At 44.3% G+C, this 24,017-nt stretch overlaps 1 protein-coding gene across 2 annotated transcripts in view; it reads left to right on the plus strand.

Moving 5' to 3' along the window:
- The first annotated feature begins 564 nt into the window (after positions 1–564).
- Positions 565–24,017, plus strand: part of TIMD4 (T cell immunoglobulin and mucin domain containing 4) — a 34,315-nt gene continuing 10,862 nt past the window's right edge. For both annotated transcript variants that reach the window (XM_008692455.2, XM_040630378.1), the window contains exons 1-5: positions 565–711; positions 5,469–5,807; positions 8,425–8,721; positions 10,125–10,208; positions 11,562–11,651. In XM_008692455.2, the coding sequence (XP_008690677.1) occupies positions 654–711; positions 5,469–5,807; positions 8,425–8,721; positions 10,125–10,208; positions 11,562–11,651 (868 nt within the window). In that variant the 5' untranslated portion in view covers positions 565–653. The remainder of the gene's footprint in view (positions 712–5,468; positions 5,808–8,424; positions 8,722–10,124; positions 10,209–11,561; positions 11,652–24,017) is intronic.

The following is a 24,017-nucleotide window of genomic DNA, read 5'->3' on the forward strand; positions in this document are numbered from 1 at the left end:
ACCCGAGCCCATCCTCTAATGGCCACAGTAGGCTTCTTCTATTGAATTCTTCTTTCCTTGTCCAGTAAACTCTAATGGTGATTTTGGCTTATGTGACAGTTGATTGCAGCCCTGCTTTTCTTTGTCTGTTATCAAGGTAAAGGAACCAAAGATCTGAGTGATGGAAAACTAGGTGAATCAGGTTAAGGAAGCAGAGCCAAATTCTAGAATAACTTTCCTTTGGCCCCTATGAGGAGTCCATGTGTAAACAGCTGCCAGTGAGGAGAGTTCACTGCATTTTATTCTGAGCTGCACAGTAGCCACGCGGACTGTGGCTCGTGCACAGCTCACACATGCACGTACACACAAGCGCATGCATGGATGCTAGCACACAGGTAGGAAACCCCTCAATACACATGGACAAAGGAATACAGGTGCCACCTCACTATCCGTGCACACGTTTGCACACATACTTTGTGGCTGGGACAGAAGTGCCCAGCACATTTTATTGGACCTCCCAGATTGAGGGACACCATTCAGGAGGGGGGAAAGGGAAGATTATGAGGCAGAAAGAGAAATGAAACTCAAAGGTCCTGCCCTGTCAGCATTCACTGGAGTATAAGAAATGGGCTTTGGACAGACAGACTGACTCCTGGGGCCTGCCAACCATCAAAATGTCCAAAGGGCCTCTTATTCTCTGGCTGCTGATTGAACTTGGGCGGCTTTCTCTGAGTAAGTGTTCTGAATCCTTCCATGCAGGAGTCCCTGGAGAGCTTGGCCTCCTGTGATAGATTCCCATGGCTGATCCAGCCTTGGTAGAGCGGAAGCCTGCTTCATTCCTCCTTTCCTCCAGGCTTCCTTCTTTGGAGTGCCTCTCGCCTTCCTTGTTACATGGGATTTTATCCTGAGACTGGTTTTGGAGTTTTAGGGTGGGATAATTTGTGTTCATATCAGAAATGACCATTTAAGAAGAAACACAAAATAAGGGGTCAGATGAGATGGGGAAAAGGAATTTCCTCCATAGGTGTTATTAGCACCGTTGGAGCCTGGGGAATTTGTTGTGCAAGAACTCTTATTATAATTCTGATTTTTCCTCTTGATTTTCAGGAGTTTTAGTTTGCTTTTTGTTTTATTCTGCTGGGGAGGAGGCTTCAAAGTGAGGTTTCTTTTCGGCACATTGTTTCCAGGTTTTAGACGATGCAGATGGACACACTCCGGTTGGCCCAGCTTAGACTTCTGCATCCTCGCAGCACAGGGCAAACTGCTCGGCACTGAGTTGCAATTGTGTCTTGTCACTAACCACAAACATTAGGAACCTGTCGAAATTGCTCTGGCTCCTCTGTGTATGAAATGAGGGACTTTGGTAAGACCAGTTTGAACAATCCATGATTCCAGGACTAGACAGTAGCTAAAGTCCCTGGAGCTTTTATAAAGTTCGTAGTTATTTGCACATGACCTTTCAAATATGCTCCATGAGAAAACACCCACATTCCAAGGAAAACAAATGTGTTCTCTCTACCCTTCAAATCTTTGTCATGCTGATTTTTTCTGCCTTTCTTTCCCCTGGAACTACCCGCATTCTCAGGACCCCACCCAAGTAAGGCTTTTCCTGAGCCCTCAGAGCCCCCAGACGGGCGGGTTTGGGTATTTCTGCTCTGAGTTCCTATCTCCCGTGGAGTCATTCATCAGAGAACTTATCGCCCTTTAGTAACTGATCATTTAATTGCCTCTCTCGCCAGATACTCTGTAGGAGTTAACAGAATGAAGGCAGGCCCTGTCACTTTCTTTATCGGTGTCTTCACTGGTCTTTATCTTGTCCTGAGTAAGTTACTGTGTGGAGGTTTTATTAGCTGAAGGTTGCTGGAGTCTATGTCCACATTTCCTGCCACTGGCCGGACACTGATTGTCTGGACTTCTCCAATCCCACTTGAAAGAACCAGCACCTGGAGAATGGTCTGTTTCTTGTTTTTCATTTGTGCCTTTTCTAAAATGACCAATTTAGAAGAGAGCAACTGCTCAGAGTCACCAAGGATCAATCAGGGCTGGATATGCTCTTAAAAGATGTGAAATGAGGCGTACCTGGGTGGCTCAGTCAGTTAAGCGCCTGCCTTCGGCTCAGGTCGTGACCCAGGGTCACGGGATCTAGCCCCGTGTCAGGGGAAGCCTGCTTGTCCCTCTCCCTCTGCCCCTCCTCCCTGTGCTTGTGTGCTTTTTCTTTCAAATAAATAATAAATAAAATCTTGGGAAAAAAGACGTGGAATGAAACCCTTTATTCTGTAAATGGTGAAACTTAAACCCAGGTTGGTAAAGGACCTTTCTTGAGGTCACCAGCTGGAGAAGGAAACCAGCTGGCACCAGAAACTTCGTTGCACTTACCATCCTGGGTAATTTCCGAAGAGGGAAATTGATTTGATGCCAATGATTCCTCTACTCCAAGATACTTTTGTAACAGCAAGGATCAGCTTTTCATCTTATTTCTAAATTCTGAAATGCTTGGTTACTTGTACCACTACTTTAATAATTTCATGTGGCATTTGATACTTCATTGCATGTGAACCTCAGAACTATTTCTGAAGCAAGTATTATATATCCCCTTTGTCTTCTGATGATAATGAGGTCAGGATTATTGTGGCTTTCCTCCAACAGCACAAAAGCAGTAACTGGCAGAATGAGGTTTACAATGTAAGCCTAATGATTGTTGTTCTGCCACACCAAATTGCACGCTTCCTTTTTTTAATATTAATTTTTAATCAGATCAGCGATACAGAAACACCCTTGGTGAGTAAAATAATAGCCGTTATAAAGCTAAAACCCCTTTGACTACTACTTCCAGCCCCAGCTGCGTTCCTCTGATCACAGCGGTGACTGGTACAATGAGTTAGGTGTATGTCCCACCAGACACTTTTCTCTGCATTTACCTTCATTCGTCTCTGCCCTCACAAAAAAATGCAAACTGTTTTATTTATGTTAGCAGATGCTTTTATATTTCATGTGTTGTTTTGAATTTGCCCTTTTCATACATTAATAAGGCTTGAAGTTTTCATGTCCACTGATAGAGCTCTCTCTACTTTTACTAACCTTGGAATGACTNNNNAGAATGATTCATTCATGATTTCTTGGAATGCACATGCCACAGTTTTGCCATTCCCCACGCACGCATTGTTCATTTCATTCACACACACACGAAAGCTGCAGCGAACATTCGCTAATAGGTTTCCTTGAGCGCGTGTATTTTTCTAGGGTGCATAACAAAACATGAAATTGCTAAGGCTTAGCTAGGATACACGCATGTTCGGTATTAATGGAAACTGCCAGATTACCCTACAGTTTGTCTCTACCAATTAACCTCCCATTTTATTCCAGTATACTCCAGTAGTCTATGTCATTTCCTAGCTGCCTGTCTGGCCAAACTTGATATCATTGACATTCTATTTTTGTTGTTGTTGTTCTGTAAAAACATTTTTTTATTATGTTGAGTTAGACACTGTAGAGTACATCACTAGTTTTTGATGTAGTGTTCAATGATTCATTAGTTGCGTATAACACCCAGTGCTCCTCACAATCGTTGGCATTCTAAATTTTTGCCCGTCTTACAGGTGAAATTTACCAGCTGCTCACCTTTCCTCATCTATGCATGCTCTGTCTGCTGTCAATTTTTCTGTCTGGTCCTTTCATACTGAGTAGTAGGATGCCTCCTTCTATAAATACTATGATACTGGAAAAATAAACTGCCCATTTCCAGCAGAAATAATTCCTGCATGTATTTGTTATTAATTTCCCAAATATAGGAACAAGCTCGTATTGTAGAAGTTGTTAGTTTTAGGAGCATATGTTCTGTGTCGCTAATATAGGTGAAGGTGGTGCAAATGAATTTCTTGTTTATTTTTCCTTGTTTCCTGGTGGGCAAAAGGGACTTCTAAAGCATTTGTGATCATTGAAACATTTCTATTACAATGAAGTGAAGAAACTGTGATTTCAGGGAAGGCTCCAGGCTGGCCTGAATTTGGTGACTCTTTAGGGTTTGTGTTCACCTTCTTCTAGAGAGGGTTATGTGGACATTCCTGACACTTGAGTCAGAGAGGAACCTGGGACTGCTGGCCCTGTCTTATACAACTTAAGCCAAATGGGTCCACAAAGTTAGTGAATGGAGAGTCTCATAGGAAGTTACGTTGGAGAAAACAAGAATCAGGATCTATGCAGCCCGGCGGGAGCAGGATAGAGTCCCAATGATCTGGAGCTTCAGCCTAGCTTCAATAGCATTTTGGGGGGGACGTGGGGGGTGCTTAGAACAATTGCTGATGCTCTGTTAAACCAGTGGGCTTAATATTTGCAGCAGTGAAAATGTTTCACAGATTCTCGGAGATGGATGCAATCTTAGAAGAGCTTGTCTAGTGGTCCTCACACACTGGGTGAGTAGCAAGCAACATCAGAATGACCTGGAGAATTTGGTCATGTATATTTCAATGGGTCTTGGCCTCAGAGATTCTGATTCAGGGTTGGACAATAAAATTTGTATTTTTAACAAGCTCCCCAGGTCATGCTGATGAGCAGCCAAAGCTGGGAAAGACGATTACTTCACTTTAGAAATAGTGATACCTTCCATCTCACACAACTAATTTGGTAAAACTAACCTTCCAGCATTTCTGTATGTCCTGGCTCCCATTCTATCTAATTCCTGTGGTCCCTTCCAGTTCTAACATTAAAAACGTTTTCATACTCCACCTGACTTCATATCCTCTAACAACAAATAAATGGTCCAGAGCAATTAATTTCTGTATCCAGTACTGGAAGAAGAGAAGGAAAATGGAATGTAGTTCAAAAGCCTAAGTTACCGCCATGGCATTCTCCGGGCTGGAGGGCAGAGGGAGGCCCGTTCGAGGCATTTGGGTCTGTCGTGCATGTTCGCTGCTTATTGAGACCCGCCGGGTGAAGTGCTGGTTTTGGATCTGCTCATATGACTTAGTGGAATTGGATTAAAGGGTTGGTCTTTCCACTGGAGCATTTTTTTGTTTATTGAATGGTACTCAAGATCAGAATTTTTGTTTTTATTTATTTTATTTTTAATTAAAAAAAAAACATTTATTTATTTGACAGAGAGAGAAAGCGCATGAGCCAGGGGGAGGGGCAGAGGGAGAGAGAGAAGCAGGCTCCCCGCTGAGCAGGGGGATCAATTGATCGTGACCTGACCGAAGGCAGATGTTTAATTGACTGAGCCACCCAGGTGCCCCCAAAGCACAGTTTTAAAATCAGCCAAAATGTCTTCTTGTGGAGCTGAGTTCAGACACTCACGTGGGTCAACTGTCTCCAGTTAGGGGACGAAAGGGTGTGGAATTAGGGCAGCAGCTAAGGGCACATCAGAATTTAGGCTAAAAAGATATGCGCTATGACTCTTTTCACCTTCCTGGAAGCGTCTATCTACACAAACACCGTGTAGCATATTTGAGAGATTCTAGAACCGCACAGCCTATTTTTCTCATCTTTCCTCACAGCTTCAGCTGCACCAGAGACTGTGAGAGCATATTTGGGTCAGACGGTGACGCTGCCCTGTATGTACCCATCCTGGTCTACGAGCAGAAACAGCATGTGCTGGGGCAAGGGTGAGTGTCCCAAATCCAAATGCAACGAGCAGCTTCTCCAGACCGATGGGGTAAGGGTGCTGTCCAGGAAGTCACCAAAATACGAACTTCAGGGCGGTATCTGGAGAGGCGATGTCTCCTTGACCATCTCCAACACCAACGAAGATGACAGCAGTGTGTACTGTTGCCGCATAGAGGTCCCTGGCTGGTTCAACGATGTGAAGAAGCACATTCGCCTGCAGCTGAGGAGAGGTGCGTGCGCGAAGGGGCTTGTGTCTGTGGAAGGAGAGATCCAGCAGTTCACAGGGAATGGATTCAGTGGGTGGTGTTCGGGAGGCTGCAGGTGCTGAAGCACGAGTGGGCAGATTCGATCTAAGATGTGTCGCGACGGCTAGAGGAGCCACAGTGTGGAGCAAATACCCATGGGGGCCAAGAAGATCGTAGAAATGAGTGAGTGTAGGGCACATGGGGAAGACAACCTGTGAATTGCAGGGTCGATGCACAGGGGGCCTCTGCTTCTTACCCAGGAGATTGTCACTTTGCAGAAATTTGTGTGCAGTGTTTTCAGATCTCCCAATTTTTATGTGCATGACATTGATTTTTGCATGTTGGCAAAGATTAAAAAAAGAGCTACCATGTAAACTAAATAAAATGTGTCCATGGGTCAGCTTCAGTCTGTCAGCCAATAGTTTGTGACTTCCAGCAGAGGGGAAAGGACGTGAGATTTGGAGATAGCCATAGCAGTTTTCAGGTGGCCTTTCCCTCTGTTACTATTAGTTGCTTTTGATGAAATTGAACTCTGGTGGAACTCAAAGATTTGAGCTGCATGGAAGGCATGCAGCCTTCCTATGGTTGAATTATGGCTGAATTCCTACGGTTAAATTATGCTCACAGTAATCAGCTTTCCTGCTTGTTTGGAATGAAGCCTCTCAGAATGAGCTCTGTGTTCAGCCTGCATCAAAGATGGAAGATTCTTGTCCTCTGTTCCTCACTGGGTCGGCATCTTGGGAGGCAGGGTCCTGTGCTTATAGCCACATACTTAACAAGATTCTCAGGTGACTCCAGTGCACTCTAAAATTTGAGAACAACTTATGCGGAATCTTCCCATTAGAGAATTTCTTTTTCTTTTTTTAAAAAAAATTTTATTGGGGCGCCTGCGTGGCACAGCAGTTAAGTGTCTGCCTTCGGCTCAGGGCGTGGTCCTGGGGTTCTGGGATTGAGCCCCACGTCAGGCTCCTCCACTGGGAGCCTGCTTCTTCCTCTCCCACTCCCCCTGCTTGTGTTCCCTCTCTCGCTGGCTGTCTCTATCTCTGTCAAATAAATAAATAAAATCTTTAAAAAATTTTTTTATTTATTTATTTGAGAGAGAGAGTGGGAGAGCACAAGCAAGGGGAGGGGCAGAGGAAGAGGGAGAAGCAGTCTCCCTGCTGAGTGGGGAGCCCGATGTGGGGCTTGATCCCAGGACCCTGGGATCATGACCTGAGCAGAAGGCATACGCTTAACCAACTGAGCCACCCAGGCGGCCCATCATTAAAGAACTTTCATACACATTAGTATATTTTTCTCTAAAAGTGACTTTGTGATAGAGGAGGTATTTTTCTGATTTATTGAAGTTTTAGTGAAGTTAAATGATGCTAATCCAAGCCTTCTCTTTTCAAGCCTGGTATAACCAGCTATTATTTTATAAAATACTTGTTGAACTCAATATCTATGGGTCATTTCTAAGCTCACTGGAATCTGTTAGAGTTCATTGGAATTTGGCGTATTTAAGAGAGGGTAGCATATATAGAAGAACTGTGGCTGATGAACCCAAATTCAAATGTTAGGGATGAGTGGTGTTGGCATAAACTTATCTTTAATATCTGAAAGAGACTATATTCTCACCCATGTTGCATACTTTGGGCTCACTTTTTTTTAGATTTTAATCTTATTTTATTGTGGAAAGAATGCCTAAGATGAGTTCCACTCAGCAAATTTTCAAGTGTATAATACAATATCGTTAACTACAGGTACGACGTTGTACAGCAGGACTCTAGAGCTGCTTCATCTTGCTTATCTGGAATTTTATGTTTGGGCTCACTTTTGATGCAATTGTTCATTTGTTCATTGGTGCAATGTTTTTGGAACATCTCTCATGTGCCCAACACTGGGGTAGATACTAGATTTGTAGCAGAGAACAATGGAAATAGCAGATTTCCCCTCATGGAGCTTACAGTCTCGTGGGAGAAACAGACGTTAAAACCATCATCAGATAAAATGTGCAGTCATGAAATGCAAGAAATGCTCTGAAGGTAAAGTTTGAGAGTTCAGAACCAAGAAACCTAATTGAGATCGCAGAATATGGGTGACCTTCCTTGCAGCCAGGGCCTTATAGCTGCAACAAGAGGGTTCAGTAGGAGTCGGCCTAATGAAGGGAGAGGCTAGGAAGCAACAGGTACAGAGTTCCTCCAGTGTGAGGTCAGCGTTCAGAAAAATTAAGAAAGGTCAGTGAGCTGGGAAAAAGCAAGAAGAGTCGAGTGGAGACGTGAGATTGTAAAGCAAGAGCCAGATGGAGTTTTGTGGGCCAAGGTGGGGGATTGGGTCCTTTATTTCAAGGTCACGGAGGACCCAGTAGAAAGTTTTAAGCAGGGGACTGACATAATTATTTGTCATTTAAAAGATTATTTTAACCAATGTGTGAAGAACAGATTGGAAAGGCCAAGAGCAGAGGTAAGAAACCCAACTTTCAACGGCATTACAGTGGTCCAGGTCAGGGGACCAGGTGAGGGCAGGAGAAATGGAGAGAAATGGCAGATCCCACATATATTTGTATGGTTTCCCTTTTCCTCTGTCTCTACTTGGTACCAGACATATCTTCTATTGGTTACAGCCCCAGCAACCAGGCGCTCAAGAACACGTCTCCCAACCACCACCACCGCTCTGACAACAACCACAACTGTGCTTCCAACAACAACCACAACTGTGCTTCCAACAACAGCTGTGCTTCCAACAACAGCCATGACTATACCTGAGCTCACGGCCAGAACACCACTTCAGACAAGAACCACCACTGCCCTCACGACAGTGGCAACTACGTGCCCTCCAACAATATCAACCTTTCTTTCTGAAGCCACCACAGTTCTTCCAACCCCTGAGCTTTCCACGGAAGGGCCCACCCTCACTGCAGGTACATGGTACATTTGGCCGTTCTTTCCCTTCTGTCAGTCGGATGTATCCTGGGTCCCTGAAACAGGGTTCTTTTTACTGAATGGGGCAGTCCAGAGACTTGCTCTTGGGTCTCAGTGTGTGTGTGTGTGTGTTCTGGTTTGCTAAGACTGTCATAACAAATGCCACAGACTGGGGGATTTAAACAATAGAAATTTATTTTCTCACAGTTCTGGACACTAGAAGTCTGAGATAAGGGTGTCAGTAGGGTTGATTTCTTCTGGGGCCTCTTTCCTTGGCTTAAGATGGTCGCCTTCTCCCTGTGTTTTCACATGGTCTTCCCTCTGTGAATGTGTGTGGCCTAAACTTATCTTCTTATAAGAACACCACTCATTGAATTAGGACCCATCCATATAACCTCATTTTACCTTAATTACCTCTTTCTCCAAATACAGCCACATTCTCAGGTACTGGGATTCAGAATTTCAACAAAGGAACTTTGGGGAATACAATTCATCTTATAACTGTGTGTGTGTGCACATGTTTCTGTGTGTGGGTGTCAGTGAGGATGTGGTTTCACTAATCTGTTCCTTTTCTTTGTTTTATGGTTTCTTCCCCCCCCACCCCCATTTTTTCCTTTTTTTTTGAAAGTCAGTTTTGTTTTTTGTTCTTTTTTGTTCTCCAGTTGACCTTCCAGGAATTTTAGAGATATTTATTGAAGAACCAGGAAATGTCAACTGGGGTCAGAATCCAGTTTCAGTCTGCCAGGGGTTAAGTCTATGCCTGGGCATTAGAGAATGAGGAAAGGCCTCCAGATGTCTTAAAATATCCCTTGATGATGAACTAGTTCTACCCTTATTTCTTCCTTCCTTTTTTCTTCCCTCCCTCCCTTCCATTCTGTTCCTTTTTCCTCCCTCCCTCGCCCCCAATCCCTTTTGATCCAGCATCTTGGACCCTTGCTGAGTTACTAGCTCCATTACTTATGGGGCTTATCGAAGCTCCCACCATGTTTCAACCTCTGATTCTGATGTAAGAATATTGGAAAACCATTAAGAGATAACGTGAAGGCTTTCTTAGGTGTCTCAGCTCCCTCAGTAAGGCCTCAGTAGTTTAAATAGCTTGACAATATTGAATTGGCTAATTCTGCTATATTCTGAGTAGTCACCTAAAGTCCATGAATCATAAACCAGGCAAATTTTGTATGTATTATTTATTCTTTTAGCCTTTAAAATAATCATCTTAAAATATGACATTTGTAATTTTCTCCCCTTGATCCTAAAAATTACTTGTAATCCTTGAAGAAAACCTGAAATATATTTAAAAAAACACAAAGACAACTATAAAAATAGCCCTGAATCCCACCACTCAGCACAAACACTTATTTTTTTTTTGCTCCCTTTTATTGAACTTTTTTTTCTCTTCCAGAGTCAGAAACTTTCTTTCTCTCCAGAGACCCTGAGAGAAGCACTGAGGTGACTTCTGGAAACATTGCCTTACTTACATCCAAAGGTATGAGGACACTTGGTTTCTTTTTCTTTTCCTCATTTCTTTCATTGAAGAGAGTAAAGTGTTGTGGAATCAGATGACTAGAGGTGACTTTTGGGTCCTGTGTGCCATGAACCCCACCTAGGACAAATTGGACAGCATTTGTGGCTCATTCATTCTGTGGCTTTGAGAGAGAAAGGGAGAGAGGGAGGGAGAGAGAGACTGCAAGAGAGATTGGGACTGACCTTGGTTTGTTTGAGCAGTTCTTCGTGGTAGCACACGTCTGGAGTGTTCGCCTTTCCATTGCAGGCCAGGTAGCGCTCAGCTGTCGCATCCTAATTCCAAGCACAATGATCTTTGGAGATCCCCTTGAGGGATGGATGTCCTCGCTTGGCTCACTGGCTTTCTGTAGTAGAGGGAGAATTCTTTCATTCATGTGACCTTTCATCCATCCATCGAGCCTTCTTTAGGTATTTACTAGGGCCCAAGGGCAGAGACTACCCTAAAAATAAGCACCGAGATTCACATCCATCGGGGTGCTAAAGAGAACTGCCCGTCCTTGGCTCACTGTTCTACTCCTTTATGCCAGGGGTCTCTGGCCTTGGCTTATTGCCAGGTGAGTTGGAGAGCTGTATAACCTCATGCATATAATGGCCACAGGTGAGTGCCTGGCACGTTAGTAAATCCTCAAGTGGTAGATATTACTTAATGGGGCTTATAATCAAGTAGAAGAAAGCAGACACCTATAGAGTAAATCAATCAATCAATTATTGTGTTAGTACAATACAGAGAGGTAGTGGGGGGGGGGTCATGTGTGTGCTCTGGCGTCTCACTGCCTGGGTGTAAGTCCTGCTTCTCATCTGTTGTGTGACTCTGGGAAGGTTATTTTCTCTCTCTGGGCCTTGGCTTCCTCAGTGATAAAAAGGGACTGATAATACCACCTACCCTGTGTCTCTTTCTGAGGATTAAATGAGAGGACACGTGTAGATCCCTTAGAACAGTGTCTGGCATGTACTAAATGTTCAGGGGCGCCTGGGTGGCACAGCGGTTGAGCGTCTGCCTTTGGCTCAGGGCGTGATCCCGGCGTTACGGGATCGAGCCCCACATCAGGCTCCTCCGCTGTGAGCCTGCTTCTTCCTCTCCCACTCCCCCTGCTTGTGTTCCCTCTCTCGCTGGCTGTCTCTATCTCTGTCAAATAAATAAATAAAATCTTTAAAAAAAAAATGTTCAGTAAACATTAGCTTTTTTTTTTTTTTTTTTTTTTTTTTTTTTTTTAGGGCAGAGGTAGTTTAGGGGACGGTGAAGCACCAAAAATTTAAAAAAGACAGGTGTTTACCTAAGTTTGTTTTCACTTTTCCTTTTTTTTTTTTCTCCCAGAGTCCGAAGGTTGGGTTCTCCAGTCAACATCCCAGGCATCAACATTAACGTGGGAAATGAGTGATTCAATGACTTTTCCTCAGACAAGAGGTGAGGGGCTGTGCTCCTGAGGGTGGTTTTGTCTTTGGCGGTGAGAACGATCAGTCATCTGCCTGCTTGTCTTGGGATTCAGCTATTTTGGTTCCACTGTGGTCACATCCTCCGTCTTCCCACAAGCTAGGATGAAAGTGAAATCTGCTAACGGCATCTGAGCTGGCTTCTTCCCGCCTCTGTCTCATTTTGGAAACCCCTCTGTTGGGATTCCCCTTTTTCTTTAGCTGCTTCTGTCTTGAAGTTAGAAATGCCAGAAAATCATTCACTCGTTTTCAAAAATATTAGTAATTTATGGTAGATTGCACAAATACTGCAGTAATGTATTTTTGTTAGGGATGCATAAAAAGAGTAGAAGAAAGTTCTCTTTGACTCCCTGTCTTGAATCCCAGCCCTTCCTCCGAGATAATCACTGCTATTAGTTGAAGATGAGTATTCTTCAGATCTTTTTCTATTTGCTTATGTGTGTGTATAGATATAGAAAAACACAGTTTTGTGTGTGGATTTTTAAAAAAATTCTGTCACAGTGTATGCAGCCTTCTGCATTTTGTTTTATTCGCCTACCGTTATCTATTGGACCACTTTCTTCTCTAGTCCGTGTAGGTCTGCATCATTATGTGAAATCGTTGTGTAGTATTTTATACTGTGGATACTTATAGAGTCCATTGCCCACTAAGGGCCACTGAGGTTGTTCTAATATCTCATTACCATAAGTAGTTTGCAGAGGACATCTTTGTATGTGAGTGTCTCGTTAAGTGTCTATGCCGGTGTTTTTCTCACTAGGGGGTGACCAAGAAGGAGAAATGCTAGGCTGAAAGAAATGTGCACTTTTAAATTTAATAGCCATCACAAAATTGTCTTCCAGAAAGGGTTTGCCAAGTTATTTTCCCATCCACAGAGTGCCTGCTTTCCTACATCCTCCCTCCACTCAATATGACCATTTGTTTAATCTTATGCTTTTGTTGTTCTGATTAACAAAGAATTTGAGTGTCTTTCTATATGTTTATTGGCCAGAAAATGGGAGTTCTTTAACTCTATGAAGGAGGCAAAGGGACATCACTCACAAAGGCTCAGAAGACCCAATTGGAGGGGAGAGACAAGAGTGAGTGGAAGGGGGATACGTCTTGAAGGAAGACTATAAATGAAGATGAAATGCAAGGGTGAGCTCATGTTGAAAAGCTTTGGCAGGCACCCCTCATCCAGCCGGGAGACAGAAAATCTGGACTCGTTGCTGTGAACTGAAGGGCAGCTAGATGCCCAAGATTTAAACCTTCTTTCTCTGTGGCATGAGGTCAGGGTGGGCGCTATTTTCTGGCGGAAGAGAAGGTAGCAACTAGAAAAATGATGGAGGGTGGGCAAGGAGTCTTCAAAATGTTATCGTTCATTCCATTTAAATCTTGGACGTTCTTACATTGAATTGCAAGGAACAAGAGGTCATCTTGATGTTTTACTCTCGTCTGTAATATCCCTGGTAATTTCATTTCTCTCGTCCTTGATAAATCCCAGAGGAGAGAGAATCCTCGCAGCCACTAAAGGCTGCACTGCGGAAGAGGATCTTGTTATGAGAAGGTCTATCTCTGTCCTCCTCTACTTATTCTGGAAGACACCAGGATTTCTTGAACGCGTATTATGTGCTGGTGCAGAGGCAAGCTATTCTCATGGGTCACTTCATTCAATTCCTCTTTAGCAGATGCTCATATCCCTATTTTGTGCAAATTTCCCAAGGCCACACTGCTCTCAGGTGCCGGACGCAGGAAGTCTAGCTCTGAGTCCGGTTGTGCTCTTAGGATTTTTTTTTTTTTCTTTTTTGCCTTGCCTTCCATTCTGAAAGAAAAGGTTACATTCATTTCTTTTACTGTCCTCTCTTCCCATTGGTTTTTGTCATGAAAACTTTGTTATCATAATTGCACTTCCCACCTGCTGAGGAATTAATTATGTGTCAGGTGCTGTTTTAAGGGTGTTTAATGTGCATCTTCTGACTTAAATCTCACGGTGACCTTCCGATCAGGTACAGATATTATCCCCATTTTACAGACAAAGAAATGGAGGGTCAGAGAGTTTATTAGCGAAGCTGACATCTACTGAGATCTCTCTTTGTTTTAACACTGTGCATGTTTAGTGCATTCACGTGACTTTTCACAAGATCCTAGGAGATACATACCATTGTCACGTCCAATTTGTGGTCTGTGACGGTTATCTAACTTACCTGGTAAATGGTGGCCTGGGTTTAACCCGTGTCTGTTCAACTGTGTGCCACTCTGACACCATGCTGGGCTGCTTCCCTCCCTGCCACGCCCCAGCCAGTCCCCCCTCTGGAGCCACTTACAGGATAATTCAGAACGAATCCTCCTTCTTCATTCCCATGAAAATGGCTTCAACCCATTTCGGAGCCCACATGCTTCTGTGGCTTTTTTTCCTTGGCTAAATATCCCCGATTTCCTCCTCATTTCTTCATGTAATTTTGGATGGGAAGCCATCCATAGATGAGGGCTGGTTTAAATCCTTCAAGAAGATCTGGTCAAAATTATTATTCCCTAAAATTAACATTACTCAGAGTGGCAATTCTTCACCCTCACTCCATGGCTCCCCAGAATGGAGTTCAGAGATGTGGAGTGACTTGCCCATGATCGCACAGCTGGGCAGAGGGAGAGGTGGGACTCACACCTAGACCTCAGAGATTTTAAACTGTGTCCATGTGTTACTGGGTGGATTGTCTGTGGATGGGCTGGAGGGTGGTACGAACCCCCTGAAATTACGTACGTAAGTCTGTGTGTCTATGCGCACGTACATTTTTCTTGAGATTCTCCAGGAATGCTGCAAAGCTCCAAATGGTTCGGAACCATAATTCAAGCACAAACAAACAACAACAATAAAAACTCTCATAGGTGTCTCCCCGCAGCTGAAGAGAATCGTTTGAGGAATCCAAACGCTGACCCCTCCAGGTGCTTAGGAACTCAAATCATTCTGTCCACCCTGAGGGCTCATTTCGTTTCTTGCTTGGAGGCAGGAATGTGTGACATGGTCCCAGATTGTTCCCTTAGAACTTAGTCTCTACCTGGGAAGGGACCCTGAAGCTGTCATCACATGGCCTGGGATTCAGTCTTCCATTGATCATGCCTCTGGTCCTTCTACTGCCTCAGTAACATCTCTGATCCTTTCTTCCTAGTCTTTTCTCCTCACAGTCTCCTGGGTAGCATTGAGTGGGGGTTGAGAGCTCACCATGAGGTCCGAAGGCTCCGGCTTATATCCCAGCTCTGCCATTTTGTGTGAGGGGTTTTTGTTTGTTTGTTTGTTTTCCAGAACCTCTGGTGAGTTACTTGTTTTATGCTTTTCTAAATATCAGTTTTCTCAAAATGTACAGTGAAGATAATAGGAGTACTTAGTTCATAGGACTGTTCGGTGAGGAAATGCATGAGACGGACACCTAGGACCTAACTAGCGGCTAGTTAATGGTAGTCATCATGCTGGATCCCTATTTCCTCTCTTCTTTCCACCTCTGCTGCTTTTCCTACTCACACACCTTCGTCTGTAGGCCACTCCGGCAGGAAGACAAGAGGCCGCTGCCACCGGCTCCCAGCCAGCTTGCTGCTCCTTGTAAGTCCACAGACACTTTTTGGTTTTAGGATTTTTTTTTAACTGCTAACCATACCAGGGAAACAGCCTATGAGTGGCAAAATTACAAACTTGGGGAAGTTAGAAAAGCTAACGGTCGTAATTCTCTACTCGCGATTGGAGGAAATCGGAGATTCTGAAAGCTCTTCGTTGAGTCCCTTTCACATGACTCTACGGATTTCCCAATTATTGGTCTCATTCCTGCTTCTGGGCCCCTTTCGTCTTCCGCCTGTCGACTGTTTTGTCCCCACGGTGCTCAGTCTAAGGAGGCTCCACTCTCTAATGTAGGCTTGGAAACCGAGTCATGCCGGAGAAAGAGCTGTAGCTGAGTGTGTCATGGGAGAGCTTCCAGATGCGTGTTATTCCTTCTATACGAAAACTCCAAGCACACATTTCCAGCATCGGTGCCCGCTCCACTTCTAAGGCATCTGCGGCAGACACAGGCTCTGAAGCGGCCCTGCCCAGGCCGGGGAATCCTCACGTCCACGCTAAGGCTGCCTAGAAATGGAGCTCCCACGGGTGGAGTGACTTGCCCAAGATCACACAGCTAGACAGGGGGAGAGCTGAGACTCACACCCAGGTTTCAGGAGGTTTAAACTTGTGCTCGTGAACTCCTGTTCGTGAACTCCTGGAGGGGTGTTGTCTGTGGAAAACCAGGAAACTGAGAAGATGGGAAACTGAGACCCAGGAAAGGCTTGTGAGTTGAGAGGCCTTGCAGTGACTTGGGAAGAGAGCTGAGACCAGAGGCCAGTTCTCCTGATCCCATGTGTAGTTGGCCGTTGTTCTAGGACGAGCAGCCACTGTCTCGCAATGGAGCTTCCCCAAGGGGAGACTTGATATTTGCTCCTAAAGTATTAGGATTCACTTTTCCCCAGATGGATCATTATACCGAACACCAGCATGAAGTCAAAGCCGCAGAACAATTTCACATTTAAGGCACCCATATATGCATGAGGACTTGGCTGTCAACCCAGGAAAATTAGGAAAAAAAATGAACATGCTTTGATAATAATACCATTTTCCCTTTCTTAAGAGTCCTGCAGTAACTTTTTCTTGGTCCCGGGGTAGGATGGTGAGAGAATGCGGAGGAAACACTTGTAGAAAGATCTGTTCTATTATTGTATCTTTCTGTTTTACAAAGTCATCCCAAGCTTCATGGTCCAGAGCAAGCTGACCTTTCCATGGAGTCAAAGGATTCTCAGAGGACGAAGTGGTTGGAGATGGGATTTTCTGTTTTTATCTTGGCATTTGTTTTGGATACGTGGAAATAGGTAACATGATTTTTGGTCAAAGCCTTTCAAATCCGTCATTCATTAAGTAAGGCTGATTGGGAGGCCTCTCCATTCGTGGCACAGGAATGAGTAAGTTGTGACATCTCCTCCACAGGGCTCGCACTAGTGGGATGCACAGGCTGTGCACTGCAAACAATCATGCAGTGGGTTTTGTTTGGGGATAGAAGCATGGAAAGCTTTCCTCCTTGGTGAGAACATTCATTGCGCAGGGAAGGGGGAACAGTCCTGTAGAACGGCATGAACAAAGAGACGGGGACTTGATAAGAGCATGAAATCTTTGAAGATTGCCTCACAGTCTAGTTTACTCTAATGGAGATAGGAAGCAGGGAATGTTCTTAAAGGACTTGATTGATGGGCTGAAGAATTTAGATTTTATTCCAGGGTCATAAGGAGCGATTCATGTGTTCTGGGTAGGGAATGACATTTCCAATTCTGCTTTAGGAGACATTGCTCTGGTAAGAGTGTGAAAGATGTATGAGAGAGAGCAAGCCTGGGGGCAGAAGGGCTACCCAGGAGGCTCCCGCAATAATTCAGGCTGGGGATGAGTGTCTGGAGTAGAATGATGGCCTGTCCCCTCCGTAACTACAGAGAGGGGACAAAGTCAGAGACACTTCGGAGTTAAGATAGAGAGGACTTGGTAACGGGAGTAAGAATGAAGAACGACGGAGTCTCTGTACTTGGGAGATTAGATCGATGTGACAGGTTAACTAGTAAAGAACCCCAGGAGGAAGAGTGAAATCTGTTTGAGAGAGCTGGAGTTCAGAGGGCACCTGAGGAATGTCTAATGAGCAGTTGGAAATGTGGGGCTGGGTTGACTTATGGATGGGGTGGGGATGGGGGTCTTTGATGATTGGCACCTACCTCTGATCAAATAATAATTCCTGTGATTCACATAATTTCTGAACAGGGACTTGCTACTTAGCCAATACTTTACTATATATTTTCTCATAAGGGACAGTTCAGGGCTATAGATACAATTTGGGGAATCATTGATAATAAACGACACTTATCGAGTGCTCATTATGTAGCAGGCCTGGGTACATTGTCTCATTGTGAGGCATTGTCTGGATCTGTGAGAAAGATTCTATTATTACGTCCATTATGAAGGAAAGTAACTGAAGTTTGGAGACATTAAGAAATTTGCCAAAGGGACACCTGGGTGGCTCGTCAGTTAAGCGTCCAACTCTTGATTTCGGCTTAGGGTCTGATCTCAGGGTCCTGGGATCGAGCCCTGGTCAGACTCCACACTCAGTGGGGAGTCCGCATCTCTCCCTCTCCCTCTGCCCCTCTTATAACCCCCCAAATCAATCAATAAATCTTAAAAAAAAAGAGAGAGAGAGAAATTTTCCAGAGTTTGAACCCTGGGTCTCTTGGCTCTTGAATCTGAGCTCTTCGGCACTTTATTATATTGTCTCATTAGCACAGGGGTAGTGGAGGCTCCTGTGGAATCACCTAAAGAGATTGTGTGAGACGAAGAGGGACATGAAGAGGTGCGAGCCCATAAAGGAGCAACTAGATTGGGAGAGGAGGCAGAGAGCGAGACAACAGACGTAGGAAGGGATCCAGGAGAGCAGGCGTGCAGAGAGGGCTGGGCTGACAAAGGTTACGGGGGGTGTAGTCAAATATTAGGAAATTCAGAATGCCAGTCAAGTAGAATGAGCACTTAGGTGGCTGTGAACTGTGACAGGGGGACCATTAGGTGAACAGGGTTAGCTCTGGGGTGGAGGCCCTGAAATCCAAGATGTTACAGAATAAGTCCAAATTGCTAAGGAACGAATATTAGGTGTGTTTTCAGGAAGTTTGAGGATGAATAATTTAGAGAAGGGAATAGTGAATGGAGCAAGGTTGGTCCTGGCGTGGGAGAAGGGGATCAGTCAAAAATGAGGGAGGTATGGTTTGGTCTAGAAATGGAGGTAAGAGAAAAGGGGGGAGCCTTGAATAAATGAAGATGCGGAGCAATCTGATCTCATGTTGACCTCCCGGGGGGACTGAGGAACCAAGACCATGAACTTCGAGGTCATCCAGTCCATGTGTACCAGCCCTGGCTATGGCCTGGAAACACAGTGTGCTTAGTAAAAACATAGATTGCTCCAGTCTACCCAAGACTTGCAGAATTAGAACCTCTGGGAGTGGGTCCAAGACATTGTATGCTTGACAGACCTCTTCAGGAGATTCCTTTGAAGCCAGCCTATCCCTGGCCCCAAGAAGGCATTTAGGACTTGTGGTGTAGTGCACACTCCTTGTTCCACATAGAAGGAAACTGAGGCACAGAGGCATAAAAACGTCCAGGGGCGCCTGGGTGGCACAGCAGTTAAGCGTGTGCCTTCGGCTCAGGGCGTGATCCCGGCGTTCTGGGATCGAGCCCCACATCAGGCTCCTCTGCTATGAGCCTGCTTCTTCCTCTCCCACTTCCCCTGCTTGTGTTCCCTCTCTCGCTGGCTGTCTCTATCTCTGTCAAATAAATAAATAAAATCTTAAAAAAAAAAAAAAAGTTCAAAGAGAAGTGCAAACGAGACCCCGGGTTGGACTTTCTTCTGGCTCTCAAAGCAGAGCTCTTTCCCCTACGCTGTGCTATTTTATTAAAGACCAAATCGAGCCAAGTCAGAACTCGACAGTTTGCTGGGTCCTCAGTTGATCAAGGACATAAAGAAGTTGTAGGGGGAATTACCATTTTCAGTACAAGTTCAGCAGAAGGAACAGAGGAAGGCAGGGGGATGAAGCAAAGCTCATTTTCACTCACAAATGCCGTTGTTAGGAGGAAAGAAATTGGATGCAGTTGATTTCAAGGTCAACATCTTCGCGAGGCATTAGCCGATTTGTTTTCTCTCTCATGGTCACGCTCTTCACAGGTTCGAATCAGTAGGCAGGCCGACAGTCTGGGCATAAAGGCGAAGGACAAAGACTGGATTCTCATGATTCCCCTCACAATAGCATTTCTATTCCACCAACCGTACGAATGATATTTTTTCATTAATAAAGTTGGAATTGGATCTGTGTCATTCTAACATCTAACCGCTCCCCTTCAGAAAGGTCAACCAAAGAAGAACAAAGAGGGTCGCCAAGCTTTAAGAGAGCTACAACCATGGTAAAGCAAACAGAGGGAAAAAGAAGTAAGGTGCCAGCCCCTGAAATAGAACATGGAGCCAGTCCTACGATGGGTCCTTGTGACCGGATAACCAAGGGAGCTGGGTGACCACGCTGCAGACCACAGTGTTCCTCTGACACGGAGCCAGGCAGCGGAGAGCTCTCGGTCTCACGGCGGGTAGGATAAATGGCGCACGGGGTGAAGCATCTCTTCTCCTACTACAATCAGGTCATTGACGAAAGGTACCAATACCCTTTGGCAAGAGCCTCCGGGCACGTGCAGCCTGTTGAACCCTGATAGCACTGGGAAAAGTTTTCAATCAACAATAATCATGCCTCAGACAAACCTCGCCGGCCGTGATCCTGCACCGGGCAGCGCTTTTCCGTAGCTGGCAGTTGTTACTAGCTACGCAGGCTTGGGCAAGATACGGGAACTCTCTGAGTTTCAGGTTCCTCCTCTTTCAGTAATTTTGCCCAAGTTTACGTACCTCAGTAGATTTAGGTTTTTTAAGATACTTTTAAAAAAGGTTTTGTGTATTTTTTGAGAGGGGGGTGGGGAGAGAAAGCATGAGCAGGGCAGAAGGGCAGAGGGAGAGGGAGGAGCAGACTCCTAGCTGAGCAGGGAGCCTGACACGGGGCTTGATCCCAGGACCCTGGGATCATGACCTGAGCGGAAGGCAGACGCTTAACCAGCGGAGCCACCCAGGCGCCCCATCAGTAGATTTCTTTTGAAGTTCAAAAGTGATAATAAATGTGAGTGTTTGGTGCACTCTCAGCTGCTTACATCGTGCTCATAATCATCCTCATCGACAGTAATAGGTAGAATCTCCTTTCCAGAAACTGCACGCACCAAAGCAGCCAACGGTTAGGGTTCCATTCCAGATGGATCTCTTCCCATCGTGGCGTGAAGTAGCAGATCATTCACTCTCCAGCACTGATCTTTCTGTAGCAAGTGTGTGCGAGCACTTGCCACGTTTTCCAAAGGCTGTAGAGCTCAGAGGATAAGAGCTTGGGCTCTGCGGTAGGTCACCCTGGCTCTGAGATTTGCTTTCTCCTCGCCTAGCTAGTGACTTGAGAAAGTCACCTGACCTCTCTAGGCCGCAGGATTCTCACTGTGCCGTGAGGACAACGATGGAATTTACTGCAGAGTATTTTTGAGATCGAACGTGGAAGTCCTTCGCACTGCGTCTGGCATGTAGTATATAGCTAAGTGCTTGGTATTTGGTGTCCATTTATTATTATCATTCTTGTTGTTAATACTTCTGAGGTTTCTTGGTGAAATGAGGACTTTGCCACTTTCCTTAATCAAGATTTATTGATCAGCTGGGTGTAGGAAGAGCCGTGCCAGACATTGCCCTTCAGAGAGGAGTCACGGGGGAAGGATTAGGGATGGGGTCTTACCTATGCCTCACTGAGACCCTCAGATATTGGCACTTGAGAGCAGAAGCCTGCGGTGACAACTCTGGACTCTCACATGATGACATTTTGTGGGTGGGGAATCCTTGGAGGCAGTGGAAGCTTGAGGCCAAGTTTGGAACTCAGTGAGTCTTAGATAATGGGGTTCTGCAGCCCCTGGTTTCCTTCTGTTATCTCACCGGCCTGAAATGTGAAATCATCTTACCCTTCCTTCTGCTTTAGAAAGCACATTGGGTGCTAAAACACTTCTCTCTCTGTTCCCTTTCAAAATTTAAAAAAAAAAAAAAAAGGTCCTCACCCAATTTTGCCCCAGGTGCTAGGGAACGTCTGACTCATGTATGTAATGATTGATTGATTGACGTATATAGTGTTCTTTTCGATCATTGCACATATTACAAACATTCAGTGGTCTCCACAATTTAAAGGAAGTCTGTGAACTCAATAAATGTGCGTTTCTATTTTCAGAAGCCTTTTTGAAATTCCAGATCTGCGTCTGTCAGGCAAGTTTAGAAAGTATGGGTTCTAGTCATTTCCTTCGTTACTCATTGCTGTGAAATCTTGAGTCAGTGAAACTGTCTCTAGATTTTAATTTTTCTCTTGATGATGGGGGAAAAAGGGGGTATCCGAGGAGATAGTTTCTAATTCTTTTCAAATCTAAAATACTCCGATGGATTTGGGGATGTTTTTTCTTTCCTTTGGACTTTTTAAGACCATACCACCAGTGGTCCAGAAGGGGGCAGCATAAGCCAGATGCTGCCGCGAGAGACCCGTGGAAGGCTTGCTGTTGTCACTTTCCAAAATTCTAGGATTGCGTTAAGGTTGTATCATTGAGTTGACTTATTTCAGAACTAAATTTGTTTTAAAAGTAGAGACAGATGAGTCCTTGTGTCTATGAATTTAATGATGAGTCAAAATATGTAATATCAGTTTTAAAATGTACCCACTGAGAAGATAGAGTGCTTTTATTTCCTGTTGATTTCTGGCGTGAAGCCCACTGGCTAGAGTTTGTATTTTCAAATAGGATTTTAATATGCTCTTTTTCTTTTCGCTCAGAGTGTTCATAATCATGATTTTTTGAGTCATTCAGAGTCGGGTTCAAATTTCCTCTTGTTATGTGTGTTACCTTGGGTGAGCGATTGAAACTCTTTCAGCCTCAGTTTAAACATCTGTAGAATGGATTGTATAAGCATTAAATGAGATCCTTTACATGAAGTGCTTGTCACTGTGCCAGGCACGCTGTAGGGCTCAATAAATGGATTTTGACAGGGAGTACCAAGTAATTCCGAAGGCAGTTTCTGCCCGATGGGATGGGAACAGGGGTGATATTCAAAATGGATCTTAAAGGATTTCCTTATCTAAAAACTCAGTGCCCTTCCAGATCTGCACAGAGCACGCAGTTTTATTTCAGTTGGTGGGTTTGGGTCTACTACCTTTTCATAACCACCTTGAAGGGGAAGTCTCAGGGTCCGAAGGCGGGAAGGTTTTAAGATTAAAATTATGCTCCGATAACTACGCCAGAAGTCAGCAAACTTTTCCTGTAAAGGGCCAAATGTTACCTATTTAAGGCCTTACAAGCCATGCTGTTGTTCTCAACGACTCAGCTTGGCCCTTTTGTGCGAAAGCAGCCGGAGGTAACACGAACAAATGGGTACCACCGTGCTCCAATAAAACGTTATGGATGGACATGGAATATGAATTGCCTGTAGTTTACATGTGTTAGGAGTTATTCTTTTTTTTGTTTTTTTTTCTCAACCATTAAAAAATATAAAAATGATTCTTAGCTCTCAGGCTGAACAAAAATAGGCAGCAGAGTGGATCTGACGTTCAGGCTGTAGTTTGCCAACCCTTGATCTACACCCCCCAGATACAGGACGCGTTCTTTAGAAAGTGCCCATGTGAGTCTGTTTCAACAGGTCTCTTCCAGCACAGGCACGGAATATTGCTTCCTACCCTACTGGACTGTAAGTCCTTTAAAGGTAAAGGGAGTGTTTTTATGTTACTGCTTTCACATTTACACTTTATTTTTTTATGTTCTAAAGTAAGTATATAAAACAGTGTAAAGTGAAATTTCCTTGCATTCCAAACATTCTCTTCAACCCCTCAACCAAAATGACCAAGAAGAAGAAATAATTACTCTCACAGTATGGGCTATATCCTTTCAGATCATTTTCTTTTTCTTCTTCTTTTTAAAAAATACTTATTTTTAGAGAAAGCGAGAGTGAGAGAGGGGCAGAGGGAGAGAGAGAGAGAGAATGCCAAGCAGGTTCCATGCACAGCTTAGAGCCCAACGTGGGGCTGGATCCCAAGACCCTGAGATCATGACCTGAGCCAAAATCAAGAGCCCGACGCTTTAACCAACTGAGTCACCCAGGCACTCCAGATCATTTTTTTCTAATGACATAGTAACGTTTGTCATTATTTTTTACAAAAATTTTAAAACTTTTTACAAAATCATTTTAAAACTTGCTTTAATATTTATTCAACAATTTTTGTCCAATAAATCTTTGTTGCAAAGTCACTATATACCATGCATATATTAGATTGAACCCATATGAAATACTGATATTTAAACCACTTTTTAAAAGCTTTTTGTTTTGAGTCAATTTTAGCCTCAACACAAACTTGCAAAAGTAGCACAGAGAAATCTATATATTCCTCCGGCTTCCACCAAACACCTTACATAACTATCGTGTGTGGTCAAAGCAGGAAATTGACATTGGCATCATACAATTAACAAGTATACAAACTCTACTTGGATTTCCAAAATCTATATCTCCTCAATATCTTTGTACGCCAGTACTCTTATATCTAGGGTGTGTCTTTTACTAATAGCAACACCCAGCTCTTCTTTGGCTATAGGTTAATGGGTTTCTAACAGCAATCTTTGAAGTTTTGCTTAGAAGGTCACTGTGGTATTGCTTCAGAGAAATGATACACACCCCGAGAGTTTGCTCTTGACTCA

Source organism: Ursus maritimus, unplaced genomic scaffold (genome assembly GCF_017311325.1).
Source record: "Ursus maritimus isolate PB19 unplaced genomic scaffold, ASM1731132v1 scaffold_15, whole genome shotgun sequence".
Taxonomy (NCBI): domain Eukaryota; kingdom Metazoa; phylum Chordata; class Mammalia; order Carnivora; family Ursidae; genus Ursus; species Ursus maritimus.